The sequence below is a fragment of the Trichomycterus rosablanca genome, chromosome 12 (genome assembly GCF_030014385.1).
Source record: "Trichomycterus rosablanca isolate fTriRos1 chromosome 12, fTriRos1.hap1, whole genome shotgun sequence".
NCBI classification, from domain to species: domain Eukaryota; kingdom Metazoa; phylum Chordata; class Actinopteri; order Siluriformes; family Trichomycteridae; genus Trichomycterus; species Trichomycterus rosablanca.
In genome coordinates, this window is record NC_085999.1 from 5,084,501 (window position 1) to 5,099,646 (window position 15,146).

At 42.9% G+C, this 15,146-nt stretch overlaps 1 protein-coding gene across 1 annotated transcript in view; it reads right to left on the minus strand.

The window, feature by feature from the left end:
- fam117bb (family with sequence similarity 117 member Bb) overlaps positions 1 to 15,146 on the minus strand; it is a 68,689-nt gene that overhangs the window by 16,612 nt on the left and 36,931 nt on the right. The window contains 2 exon segments of the mRNA XM_063006342.1: positions 2,379 to 2,492; positions 8,450 to 8,542. Of these exon segments, the coding sequence (XP_062862412.1) occupies positions 2,379 to 2,492; positions 8,450 to 8,542 (207 nt within the window).

Below are 15,146 nucleotides of genomic sequence, written 5' to 3' on the forward strand. Positions count from 1 at the left end.
TGCTGACATGGCACTTTTAGAAACTTTCTTAACACTGAGGTGATTTATGATTCTTCATTTACACCAAAGGAGGCTTCACAGCTGCTTTGCCCCAGCGGTATAAATAGTGCCTGACAGGAGGCAGAAAAATGAGAAGAGAAAGAAGTGAAGAGAAAAAAAATAGGAGGGATGATACAGAGAAAGGGAAGGAAATTAAGAAAGCCGGCTAGAAATACAATACGGTTTGCAGAGTTACCAGAGAAACTGCACAAACATCACAAAAACAGACGTCAAGAGAGCCGCTACTGAAGTTAAGTGCTTAGCAAATTCGATGCCTCGTTTTCTACTATTTTAATCCACTAACAGGGTTGCTCCTGTGAGACACAGGCTACCAGTCTAACCAAAATAAGGGCTAGCGTGTGCTTCATTCAAAACAACTGAAGCAAATATTCACCTCATTTCAAACTGCATACAGCTTATGCAGCATTACTGGGCAGCTCAGTGTGCTATTTATTTATTTATTTATTAGGATTTTAACGTCATGTTTTACACTCTTTGGTTACATTCATGACAAGACAGGTAGTTACTCGTTACACAAGATTCATCAGTTCAAGTTCAGGTTATCTCCAGTTCACCTCACTTGCACGTCTTTGTACTGTGGGAGGAAACCCACACAGACACGGCGAGAACACACCGCTCCACCTGGGAATCAAACACAGGACCTTCTTGCTGTGAGGCGAAAGTGCTACCCACCGAGCCCCTCAGTGTGTTAAAGCAGCGTTTCCCAAACGTTTTTGCACCACGGACCAGTTTCATATAAGATATAAGTTCACGGACCGATGAGGAAGGGAAGATTTAATCATATTGCTCACAAACAATGTAAAATTAGCTTTTTTCGCTGAAATGAGACGCTGCTCCCACCTAAAGGTGACAATAACACCCGAAATAGAAGCAGTGAAAACTGCTTTTCTAGCGATCTCTAATTATTCATTCTTTCTGTGCGGCCCGGTAATAAATAGCCCACCGCGGCCCGGTGGTTGGGGACCACTGTGCTAAAGGACACTAACTGTCCCCATCAGTTCTCCAACCCACAGGTGCCTGAGACAGGCTAGTGTTGCTTTCACTGTCACGAAAGACTGTAATGTTGTTCTACCAATCCAGACAGACTAGCCAATCATGCTCATTTTGCTGTATGTTATTGGTGTACAACACAGTTTTCTATTCCAGCCTGTTTTCTATTCCAGCCTCTATTCCAACTGTGGTTTTAAACATCTATTGATACTTTTAATTACTGTATACCAACTTTTGTTCGATTTTAAAGTGATAGTGATGAATTGTAGCTTTTGCAACTCCAGTGAGCTTTAGTACGTATGAAGGAACTCGCTATGCTCTATTTATTCCGACGTCTCAATCTGACAGTAGGCGTCACTCTTGTCGACAGGAAATTGACTTGCAATTTGGTCTTCCATTCCTAAACATGGCCAGTTGCGTATGTAGTGTGTCCGACCAGGATACTTGAAGCCAGGTCTTTACAGCGGTGGTTCTGACTGTAAGCAAGCACATTTTTTTATTCTCTTTTTATGCATTTAACCCCCATTTTCTCCCAATTTAGTGTAGCCAATTCGTTTCTGGGGACCCTGACAGCATCCAAGGAGGAAGTATATTCACTTGACACACACTCCATCAGACATATGTGCAGTTCTACCAGTCCCTCCTTATTCACCCATACTTCGGTGCATTTGCACATGAGATAGGCTTCGTGTACAGAGAGCCACGCCCTCATCTCTGCACTCCTCTACTTCCTGTACAGGCACCCTGGGCAACCAAGGTCCTCACACAGTGTTGATACCCCCACACCTTAGTCCTGTCTTTCCCACCCAGCAGACTGGAAGCCAATTATGTCTGCTGCAGGCATTAGCCAATTGTGCCTGCTAGAGGGCGCCCAGCCGACCGGTAACAGAGCCTAGATTAGAACCCGGGAAACTGTACTTTACTGAGGCATTTTAAGGTGCAACACAGAATAGAGAGAATGATGATACATGTATGCAATATGCAAGGACATACAAGGAATATTCTCAATGTACTGCATTATAGAAAAGTCTGTTACATGACTGACTGACAATATACATCATATGTGCATCATATGGTAAGGTAAATCAGTACTCAAATATCCAAATGTATAATTTTCTTGGGTTTGTCTGGACCAAGAGAACTGAATTACAAGTATAAACACAGCCTTATTGCATTTAATCTTGTATTTTGTAGTAACTAGGGATTAAAATATAGCTATAGAAGAATCCTGGGGGCTTTATCTATAAATACCACTGTAGTGGTATCTTTAAGTACATGATGTATGGGATCAAGAATATAATGCACAGTGATTTGAGATGTGGGCTCACCTGTGATTGGTTGATGGCAGCATGGTTGCCATTGAAGGGGGATTTTCGTTCTTTATCTCGATGGTGTCGACTGATGTGCTTGCTCCGCTGGAGCTGCTGCCTCAATTTAGCAATCTGAGAAACAGACAGAAAAAAGAGATGATTATAAGCAAACGTGAAGCTAACCTCAGAGTCAGTCAGGCAGACATATCTGAGGGATAAAACGGTACAAACAGCTTGAGAGACACACCTAAAGCCTGTAGGTTTATGCAGGGAGAGTTGTGGGCTGAAGCAGAGAGAGAGAACAGTATGAGGAATGAGACCCCACACAGCCAGCATGGCTCCGTACATTTTTCTGTGATTACCCTCGGCACCACCGCCACGCTACACTTCCCTCAGACACACTGATGCACTTCAGGTGGGTGATACGACCAAATATTTTATCTCAGTGCTTTTGATTTTCAGGTTAAACAACATGCATTATGATGTTTAGGCTTGCAAAACAGTGGTTAGCTTTTGAAAGCCGTCTTTTATTTACAAAATTACACTTATGTCCAGTCAACTACTGCTTACTGTGAATACGTTTGTTCTTGTTTATTTTATCTTGATGAAAAGGTACTAATAAACATTGCAATACTCTTTTAAGCCTACAACTAGATCTGTACTAATGAGAAATCAATACTGATAGATCTGTTGAACTTTTTTACTAGGGTACCACTGCATGTCCACTATACTATCACTGTAGCTGACTGTAGAGACTCTTAGCAGACCAGACAAGTTTACTATAACCAGCATGTGTTTACATCAGGTGGTCAAGAGGTAAAAATGCAACCCCATCAATGATGAGATCTCCAGTTCTCAAGAATCTCAGCTCTCCTATCGGCTGGCTGGGTGCCCACACAGACCGGATTTGCTAAAAGGATTGCTCAGTCTTGCTGCAATTTCTGCCCAAGCTGGCGGGTTCAATGGCGCCTGCAGAGCTAGACTCTCCATACATGATACCAATCCCTGGGTATTTATTTATTAAGATTTTAATGTTATGTTTTACACTCTTTGGTTACATTCATGACAGGACAGGTAGTTACTCCTTACACAAGAGTCATCAGTTCACAAGGTTATATCAAACACAGTCATGGACAATTTAGTATCTCCAGTTCACCTCTCTTGTACGTCTTTGGACACGGGGAGAACATGCAAACTCCACAAAGAAAGGACCCAGACCGCCCCGCCCCACCTGAAGATCGAACCCAGGACCTTCTTGCTAAGCACTGAGCCATCGTGCCGCCCCCAATCCCTGGGTAAAGAAGAGGTTGGCTACTACACTCATGTTGAAGGGAGCGTGTTAGGTACAGCCCTCCTTGATTAGGCGTTTGTAGCAGTAGAGGAGATACAACTGGGGAATTCAAATGACTAGATTGGGAGGAAAAGGAAAAATATAGAAACAGAATTTTAAAAATGTAACAAATGCATTTTTTTAGATTCATTAAAATTATTTTTTGTTAATATTCTTTAAAATTAAGTTTTTTCCTCTTTTTGCTATTATGTATTTTGAGACTATGTAGATTACTTATGGATTCTTATGTAGATTCCTATAGATTTGTCACAAGGCTCAGTCTGAAACAATAAATGTACCACATAATCTCAATTTAGATCTTTTGTTTTGATTCTGTCCCCTGACTGAACAAAAACCTCCATGTACCACCTGCAAGACCTCATACAGAGAGATATGCACCACACAACCTCTTCAACACAGTGAGTAGGATTAACGCAGTGGTTTTGGTTTTCCCCCTGTCATGGTACTGGACAGTTTTGGGGAGTTTGAACTGCCACAGTTTTATCATTTGCTCCAGGCATCAGCTCCCTTCAGCCACCTGTAATGCTTTCTGTTTATGGGATTTACAGGTATTTTTGTGACAAAAGTTGTAGGTTTTGAAAAGTTAAGTGTGTGTGTGTGTGTGTGTGTGTGTGTGTGTGTGTGTGTTTGTGATGTATTGCTGTGGATAAACACAGTGTCTGTTTAGCCTACAGTGTATTTAATGTAACACTAAACACAGTCTAAACACAGTCATTTTTAAAGTAAAGTAAAAATACAAAAACACCTAAATGCTTTTTCAAATTTCCAAGATCCTGTGGAGTAGCACGAGGCTGCTTCACGTCCCACAGTTCCACACCAAGGGGCATATGAGCACACATTGTATTTGATCCTAAAATGGGAATCTACAAGATTAAAGTCTGGATTTACTTAACTGCAACCTGTGGTACACAGACAATAGCTGGCACATGAATGGATGGTAATAATAGACCTAAAGTACACGCCTGCAGGCCGCACTTCCATGTTTGAGACCCCTTGAGCCCTTGCTAACAAATAAGACTGAAAACCAGTGACTTAATTCCTATCGGCTTCATAAAGGTGCTTAAATTATGAACATTTTATGTTAAACCAGTTATTTTTGATGAAGCCTGTATACATGAATTTAGCTAGATCGTTTAGCTCTTAGAAGGCTAGATAAAGTAATAAATACACGTTTTAAAATGAAATGCTGACAAGTAGCCACGACTTAAGTTACAAACAATATTTAAGAAAAAACAACTAGGTTGGAGGTGGTTATTTTTATTTTTATGACACCTTATTGAACGTTGGTGTTCCATTTTTGCCATACTGCTTAGCCTTAATGCATGTAATACATAATCTTAACCTCTTACACTATACTACACACACACACATCATTATGGCCCACTAGGCATCGTGCTACTTGCTACTCTCACATGTGCTCTGCACACACACACAAACGCACAGACAGAAGTACAGCATGAGGACAGGAGATCCGATATCTGGCTGAAACGAAGAGCCTGCCTCATTTAATCAATAAATGAGTGATGGCGGGGAGTAGAGAAACTAATGACACGTTAGCATAATCTCCTTCAGCCGCAGCACAATGGCTAACAGCCTGCAGAACTGCTATCTTCTAAAGACAAATTCCTAAGCCAGCAGGCCTCAATAGGGCTGTGTGGGCTTTGTGTGTGTGTGTGTGTGTGTGTGTGTGTGTGTGTGTGTGTGAAGCAGAGACGAACAGGCCAGTGCTGGGTCAGTATTGGTGGCTGAGTGAGACAGATGAGCGGTGTAGGTCTCCACTATAATACAGAGAATATGTGTGTGTGTGTGTGTGTGTGTGTGTGAGGGAGGGAGGGCGAGAGGGGCAGCAGATGTGTCCCAGTGACCGAATGGAGAATGATTAACTTAATTCAAGCCAAAACACACACACACACACACACACACACACACACTAATGTGTGATGACAGAGTAACTGGAAGTATAGTGTTAAAGGTTTGATATACTGTCAGTGCTTCTAAAAGTAAACTGTGTTGTTTTTTAACCAAACCAAACAACCAATCACCTCTTTCTACCACTAATGCACGTACACAATCACCACAGATAATACTGTAAACACCTTTCCTGTACTGAACCCACCAAAAACCTTTCACTCAAATACAACAGAAACTGAGAGTAGTTCTTAAGTGAGACACTGTGGTGCTGTTAACAATTTAGCTCTTATTTAGGGTTTCATTAATGGCTAATTGGACGATTCATTGTGTTCATTTAGTTTGTAAATACAATTTATGATTTAAAAAGGAATTTAGACGCACTGCAAACTTTCCAACATCCTGTGTAGTATCACGTCCCACACGTGTACACCGAGGGGCAGATGAGCACACGTTGTATTTGCTCCTAAACTGGGAATCTACAAGATTAAAGTCTGGATTTACTTATCTGTGACCTGTGCTACATAGAAGTGCAGCCTGCAGGCGTGTACTTTAGGTCTATTATTACCATCCACTCATGTACGCTTCAGGACACCAGCTATTGTCCATGTTTGCGGCCCCTTGAGCCGCTGCTCAACACAAAGATTTAGAACCAGAGACTTCATTCCTATCGGCTTTATAAAGGTGAATAAATCATTAATGCTTCATGTTAAACCAGCTATTTTTAATTAAGCTTGTGTATATTAAACATGCTAGATTGTTTTGCTCCTAGAACGCTATGGCAGTCTATGGTGTGGAAACTAGACTATAAAGTTATTAGTATTAAGTACTAAATGAACGTTTGTGTACAACAGCTTTGCAAATTGAGAATTGTCTGTAGTTTCTTACCAGCCAACCTAATTAAGTTAATACTAACAAACTAGCAAATATATTACCCAAATACAGTAAACTACAAAATCTATCTAGCTTTAAAATGACCAGGAATAACTGAGAAAGTTGGCTTCCCATGCTAGAAGAGGCAAATGCTAATGTAATAAATGAATAAATAAAATGATTCACTTGTGAATTCTAAGGAGCTCGGTTGGTGAGGTGACAAAATACGCTAGTCCACTTCCTATTGGTCAGTAAGGCATCCACACAGACATGTTTCATTATGTTTAAGGCAGGGGTGGTGGCCAAACAGTCAAGCCATTGGGAAAAGCACTGTCCAGTGCACCCTCAATGCCAGTCCCTGGCCTGGACAGAAATAAGTAGGGTTGTGAAAGGAAGGGCAGTCGGCGTAAAAACGGTGCCAAATCAGACATGCAGACCTGCTGTGCTGACCCCTAAATACAGGAGCAGCCAAAAGGGAAAGAAAAAAAATGCTTGTGGATTCTGTGATGCAAAATAACTAATCACAGTAAATGACATAGCCAAATTCGGCAGGTAAAATTTCATGGCAAACAAAAAGCTGCTTTAACTTTGGCTTAACAAAGATCCCAGAATTGTTCAGGCTTTAGAAGCTTTATGATAAAACTTTATAGAAAACTCTCCTCTCAAAAAGAGACTTTTATTGACTTTTTTGAAAGCTTATGCTAACTCTATCATGCAAACTTATTCTTCTCATAAATTGGAATAATTTGACATGTGTATGAGGAATAAGGAGAAAATGATCCCACGTTGCCCAGGTTCACCCCCACCCCCAAAATGGGAAGGGTGCAAAAATACCCCTTAAAACACTTCTGTATGATCTGCACTGTGTAGTAACAAATAATGTTTTGCTCCTCAGAAATGTTTATTTTATCAGAGAGCTTCACTATATGCTTGTGTAATGGCCCTTTAACTGATCGAAACCTTTGTCTGTTTGCATTCCTCCACCTTTATAACGTGAAATTTTCCTGGGTCTGTTTGGTGTAAAGATTTGATAAACATATTGATGGAATGTTCATATTTTCAGCTAACCGCTTGATTTAGAAGAGAACCTAAAAGTTAAGCCGCAGAGTAAAGGTTTTTTTGTGTATGAGTGAGCAAATGTGAGTAAATATTTCAGCTGCTCCTGTACTTAGGGGGTCGCCACAGTGGATCATTCCAGTCCGCATACCTGATTTGGCACAGGTTTAACATTGGATGCCCTTCCTGACACAACCCTCTTAATTTTTATTTGGGCTAAAGACCAGCACTGGGAACACAACTCCCAGTGGATAGGCTGGTTGGCAGTTCACCAATCCCCCCAAACCTGAAGACATAGCCAATTATGTCTACTTAGATGCCTGACTGGTTAATAGCACCCCTGAGATTTAAAACCCTGGATTTTAGAGGTAGTGGGCTATCATTTGTTTATTGCTTACAGTGTGTATGATATGTTACTTAATCGTGTTTCTGAAAATCAGATGGTTTGATGTCTTCATATTGTTCTTAAATTTCATCCAATTATATTTTGATCTTGATATATTAAAAGTACATCTATTAAGCTAAAGATGCAAGTGTATTCCTTAAGGAAATGGGATAAAGAGGAAGGTCAGACTGGATGTGAATCGAATGGACGTACGAGGGAGGAACAAAAGAAAAGAGGATGAGATAGATAAAGGGTGAATAGATAGGTCAGTTTATAAAGCTGCTATAAAGGGTGTGACGGTGATGATGCACTGTGTGTCCACGCTCTCTGGAGGAGGGCTTTAATAATGTGGGGTGACACCGTGCTGGTTGCGCTTGACCGAAGCATTGCACTATCCTGACCCACGGCCTCCTCCCAGCATGCTGCCCTGTGTCTGCACCCCACTAAACACTGGGAGAATGACTGTCAGCCCGGTCCTGAATGCAAGACAGAGGGGGAGTACAAAAGCATCCTGACCTCTTTAAGCTGGTCAGTGCTTCCCCAGGACGCCGAGCGCTGGTGAGAACTCCGCCTCTTCTCCTCGCTGTCGTCCGCCCAGGCACTGGGGGTCTGAGAGAGAGAGACACAGAGAGAGAGAGAGAGAGAGAGAGAGAGAGAGAGAGAGAGGGAGGGAGGGAGAGAAAGAGAGAGGAAGACAGAAATGAATTAATATGGAATTCAAGTTTACAATGTGGTAAACAATGTCTGCACAACCTCAGAACTTCAGAAATGTTCACATTAAATCACGCCACGTCCAGAGCTCAATAACCATCAGCGGGCTCTCGGAAAGCACTCGCTGATCCTGTAGCTCCTCACACATGTTCATGTGTTCATGCTTCTCTGTTTTATGTCTGCAGATTTTTGTTTTAATCCGGCTCGTCACACCGGTTGCTCAACACCCCGTGACAGCTCTGAGAGCGCATCAATGGGTTCGTTCTGTCCTGTCATTCACGCGGGACCCTGACAAAGACATGCAGTCGCCAAGAGACCTGGCATCACAGGAATATTTAAGGGGGGGATTTGGGGGGATGGGGGACCTATGCATTTTCATCTACAGCACAAAAATGTGCAAAAAGTTAAAGTGGTCTGGATTTTAATATGTTCTACAACTGTTTTTTTGACTGAATAATTCAAGCACATTGTTATTTTGGGTTTTCTAAAAAATATGCCGGGTCAAGCGAGCAAACGGCAAGTCTAATTTTTGATTTGGTACTATGATAGGATGTATGATATGATATAGTATGATAGGATGATACATTTACATTTTTGACATGTAGCAGTGGCTTTTATCCAAAGTGACTTACAATAACATGACAGCATACCGTCTGAGCAACTGAGGGTTAAGGGCCTTGCTCAAGGGCCCAACAGCAGCAACCTGGCAATGGTGGGACTTAAATCAGCGACCTTCTGATTACTAGTCTAGTACCTTAACCACTAGGCTACAGCTTGCCCTTTATACTTTATAATACTTCTGTCATGTCCATTTGTGGGGCTCATGATTAATTGCAGCTGGTGACTTTTCTGTGCCCGAATAAATAGGGTCAGTTTGACTGCAGGACAGTTTCACAATATGGTCTGGTCATTTAAACCAATAGGCTGAGGCGGCACAACCAGCTAGCATGCCAGCTTACATCTTCCTCAGTGTACTGAAAATGATTAAACTGTCACTGACGAGCCTGAATTTGCAAATAAATGAAACTTGTATAATTACACCTTTATACAAATTAAAAATCAATGAGAATTAATTTAAATTAGAAAAGAACTCCTTTGGTTGCTCCGTATTTGCCCGTCATATTTGTCATTTTTCCTGAGGAAAGTTGTGCTGCACTGAATGCTGGGATTGCCTTCAGCGCTAAGGAAGCATCTGATGCTCCCTTGTTATTCAGTCAAATTATCACTCAGAATTAGGGCATCTGAGTAGACAGCAGTTTAAGGCATCTAAGAATTTAGACATGCCTTCTTCTTTAGAGCGCAGGATGACGTAAAATGCATCTGTGTAGAGAGATCAGTAAGTTTTCAGACAGACCCAGTCAGTGCAAGACAGAAATACACCCTGCACTTCCAGTACATCCCACTTTCAGACCAAGAGCCAAGTGTTAAAACAGGAAACACCACAAGGACACAGGGAGATTATGTAAAGCTGCTTACAGACACTGACCAGAGGCGAGGATAGAACCCAGGTCCACAGACTAGCGAGTTTTAGCTGTTATACTTCCAAAGTTCTTTGTAATGGTTTTAAATGATGGGTTCAAGGGCGCCCAGGTGGGATATCCCATTAGCATACCAGCACCGAGATTCTGAACTCCTTGGCTGGGCATAACTGGCAGTGCCTGCAGCAGATACTAATTGGCCAGCGTATCTGCAGGGTGGGGGGTGGACTATGTGTGGTTGGGTGGCTCTTCATATGCTGCGTAAGGACCCTGATTGGCGGAAGAGATGCCTGTGCAGAATGCAGGAGCAAGAAGAGGAGGACTGTGCACGTGTCCGAAGTGGCATGTACAGCGATGTGCTCTCCTTGGATGCAATCTGGTATCTCTCAGCAGCGGAAGACAAAAATTGGGAGGAAAATGGGGAGAAAATGTATTTAAAAAAATAAATAAATAAAAAATGACGAGTTCAGACAGTATGAAGTAGCTACAGAAGAGACTCAGCTATAGTTTATCCACTGAACAGCTTGTATGGATGTGGATGCATGTGCACATGTGTATCCACATCTGTGAGAGCTCAGCTCGTAACACAAAACCACGCAGGCCTTGCTGAAGCGGGCAACTTGTATTTACGTAGGCCGTATTCCCACATCCTTCTTCAATCCCGCTCTTGCATCACGGTGCGGAAACTGACCGCCAAACTGCCTTTTTCTCTCATAACAACGTAATTACTGCTTTACTCCTGAAACACAAACAGTCCATGGAAAGTTCTGCTCTCAGCCCTGCTTTAACTTCACTTGGGAGTGGTTTAACAACGGCTGTAGCTTTGCGCAAATAACGCACCCACGATCTTGTATCCCTCCGCCTACGGCACTCACCGTCCGATAAGCAGCAAGAAGTCACCGCAAGAGACTCTACCAGCATTCCAGTCATTTCTGCGTCGATATAGGACGAACATTAAAACATGCTGAAAGAGGCAGTGCCATAAACCGACAGCTGTTGCATTATCCAGCTGTGTAACGTGCTAGCAAACCCCTGCAAATCCCAGCAGAGATACCAACCTGGCTGGGCATCCACGCAAACACAGTTGGCCGTGTTTTATAGAGAGAAGGCCGGACGTGGGTCCTTTCCCCACTGCTTCCGCAATCTGTGATCTCCGATCTCCGAGACTGGCCTGGGTGACTGAGCAAGTGTGGTGGTGTTGTAGGGGTTGGGTTTGGGTCCATATGAAGCTTAGCGTGGCTCTCCGTACACAATACAGCTATACAGACCAAAACAGGCAGGTGGTAAGAAGCTGTGGCAGATTGTACACGTGTCGGAAGGAACGTGTGGTGATCAGGCTCTACTTTATCAGATCGAGGATTGTGCAAGGATTCACATTTAGGAATTGGAAAGGGGGAAATCCAGAAAAAACCTGACACATTTCTCATTAGTCATCACGAATTGAACATCACAAGTGAATCACCAGTCCATTACAAGACGCCCACACATTCTCACAAACACTAACATTTGGAGGTTTTTTTTAATAGCTACAATTAACCAGTCTGCATGTCTTTGGACTTGTAGAAGGAAACCAGAGAACCCAGAGAAAACCCATGCAGACAAGGGAGAACATGCAAACTCCATATAGAGAGGACCCTGGCCTTCTTCCTACTGGGTGCTCCGGTTTCCTCACACATGACTTGCCATGAGGCGTCAGCACCACCCACTGTACCAGCACAGGGTCAGCCACTCCTAAAGCTCTTAACCACTTGACCAAAGCGCTATGCACCACTAACATAAAGTTTGTGGCCTGCCTGTGTTTACATGAATTCATTTCATTATGTATGACAGGATCAGAGAGCTTAAAACACACCAACAGACTGAATCTGATCTGCCATGTTACACCTTTACCTGAACAGAATGATCGACCGCCGTGTAGTTGGACATGTCGAGTGAGTTAGGCACACCCAGGCCGAGCGGCATGCTGGAACAGCTGGAACACACCCAGACAAAGTCCTCGTTCAAAACAAACAAACTTTCGTTCGTCTGCTTCCTTATTCGAGGGTCGCCACAGCGGATAACACTGGTCCTCATACCAGACCAGCATAGTTTTAACCCTTTCTGACGCAACCCTTCTATTTTTTTGGGCTTGGGAACGGCACTGAAAGCACACTGACAAAATCACCTCTCAGCAGATAGACCCAGACATTGCCAATCATGTCTATGAAGATGGCGAATCAGTTGATGCTTAACTCTAGGGATTTACTTCTGGTCCACCCAAACACAAGTTTAGGCAAAAATGAACTTTCCATTATCTTCCAGTTATTGAGAATTTAGTGAAAGGCGTGTCGTATCTGCAGTTTCTTGCATTAGGTTTGCACTGGAGATACAAAGCTAGTAAGAACTAGGGAAGCTAGGGAACTGTATAGCTACTAGTTTAGTAACATGTCAACACCCAGATACTTGGGCATCTATACTTTTCCTAGTACATATATTACATGACCAAAAATACGCACACACATTTTTGCCACACTCACAGCTGAATCACTGGCTAATAAAGAGCAGAAAAATCTGGACAACAGTCAGCCAGAACAACTACCATATGAGAAACGCTAATAATGCACCCAGCTACACACAGACGGTGTAAAATAGCCATATTCTCCAAACCACCAGGCTATTGAAGAGTCAGTAGCACTAAATGAATGCTGTACCCATGGCTGGATTACTGACCGGGCCAGTGGGGCCAGCGCCCAGGGGCCCTTGAGGTCAGGGGGCCCCGGGGGGGCCCTGGCCCAAAACATTTTGCGATGCCTATCAACATTTATGATACAATATATTTTTATTTCCGAGGGCCCTCCATTTTAAGGATCCTCTGACTATTAGGGACTTTGACCCCGGGGCCTCTTGGGGGCCCTAGCCATGCTTTTGCCCAGGGGCCCAGACTATCCTTAATCCGTCCTTGGCTGTACCCACCCCAGCACTCAGTCATTGTGTTACTACTGCAATTACATGCTGCTGATGTGGGATATGACAATCATCTGACACGTTCCATTTTTTATTAACAGCTTTATCCTATTAAAGTTGTGGCTGGTCCGATTCCTCCAGAAAACAGTAAGGGCAGACAAAGGGCAGAAATACTCCAGCGCAAGCCTTGAGCTATCAAGACGTAAACAATCATTTCTGTGTAGATGCCCTGCTGGAGATCTAGGCTTGGATCTCAGCGGTGGTGGGCTAGTGTAACAGACAGCTGCGTCAGAGCGTCGACACTTTACATTTTCATTAAGAACTATATTTACATACAGATGCATAACTTTTTTTCTGTTTTATGTGTATTAGAAATTAGAGTTACCGTAAGAATTTCAGTGCCAGTAAACCAGTGCTAGTGTGGACTGTGAAAACTCTAGCAGCAACAAAGCAAAGCTGTTCTTCAATGGTCAGGACTCTCCCAGGACCCCCACAGAGCAGGTATTATTTAGGTGGTGGATCATTCTCAGCACTGCAGTGACACTGACATGGTGGTGGTGTGTTAGTGTGTGTTGTGCTGGTATGAGTGGATAAGACACAGCAATGCTGATGAAGTTTTTAAACACATCACTGTCACTGCTGGACTCAGAATAGTCCACCAACCAAAAATATCCAGCCAACAGCGCCCCATGGGCAGCGTCCAGTGACCACTGATGAAGGTCTAGAAGATGACCGACTCAAACAGCAGCAATAGATGAGTGATCGTCTCTGACTTTACATCTACAAGGTGGACCAACTAAGTAGGAGTGTCTAATAGAGTGGACAGTGAGTGGACACAGTATTAAAAAAAACTCCAGCAGCGCTGCTGTGTCTGATCCACTCACACCAGCACAACACACACTAACACACCACCACCATGTCAGTGTCACTGCAGTGCTGAGAATGATGCACCACCTAAATAATACCTGCTCTGTGGTGGTCCTGTGGGACAGGGAGAACAGGGTGAAAGCAGGCTAAAACAGTATGTTGAGAAACAGATGGACTACAGTCAGTAATTGTAGAACTACGAAGTGGAGCTGATATTTTGGGTCAATTTTATATTTTCAGGTCACACAACTCAGTCTGTTAACTGACAAACAAAATCAGCTGGCGTGGGACATTTTGAGATGTTTGCATCTGAAGAAATTTGAAGTAAGCAAGAAAGGGCAAATGCTTTTTCACAGCACAGTAAAAGCTTCACTACTTTTTTACTTCATTAACTTTGTAGCAAACTTTTCCCCCTCCTTCTTTAAATGGAGCAGTGATGGTACACTAAAGCCCTGCAGGCCCAAAGAGAGGAATTACCGCCGAGACATTCACACCCTTTCCTTTTTCCAGTGTTTGTGTAATGAATTCGCTTTCTCAATGATTTATGAAAAGAGTGCACCGACGTTTTAACGGAACGTGTCCTGCCATATATTTTCCCATACCGCGTGTACCTTAAACACATTGTCTGCTTCTTACACACCCAGCCTGTAAAGCTAACCCATCATTGAACTCATTTATCATGAGAAGTGTTGACACACTTTCCACTAGCCTTGGTTTTTGCAAATCACGACAAACACGCGGTGCGGCTCGTCCTGTCATCGGCAGCCGCCAGCTCTGTTCGTCAACAGACATGAGACGAGACCGGATGTGTCCTTGCACACTGTCTACTCAAGTAAAGTCGCTTCAAGATCAGCCGCAATGACAATACTGAACCATGTTTGATTTGTGCACCGATAGGCTATTAATCAAAGGATACAGAGATTAGTTGTTGATATGCCAGCCACACACACTTCAAGACTGTGTAGCTAGCAAGCTACACCTCATAGCTAAACAAAGCACATTAGAGAGAGAAGAATGATCGACAGTTCAGCTGTAGCAGTGTATAATCCATACTGCGTTTATGTTCAATAAAATAAGTTCAACAGGAAAAATTACTACAACACATACACTATAGTGCCAAAAGTATTCACTCGTCTGCCTTCACACGCATATGAACTTGAGTGACATTCCATTCTTAATCCATAGGGTTTAATATAATGTCGGCCTACCTTTGC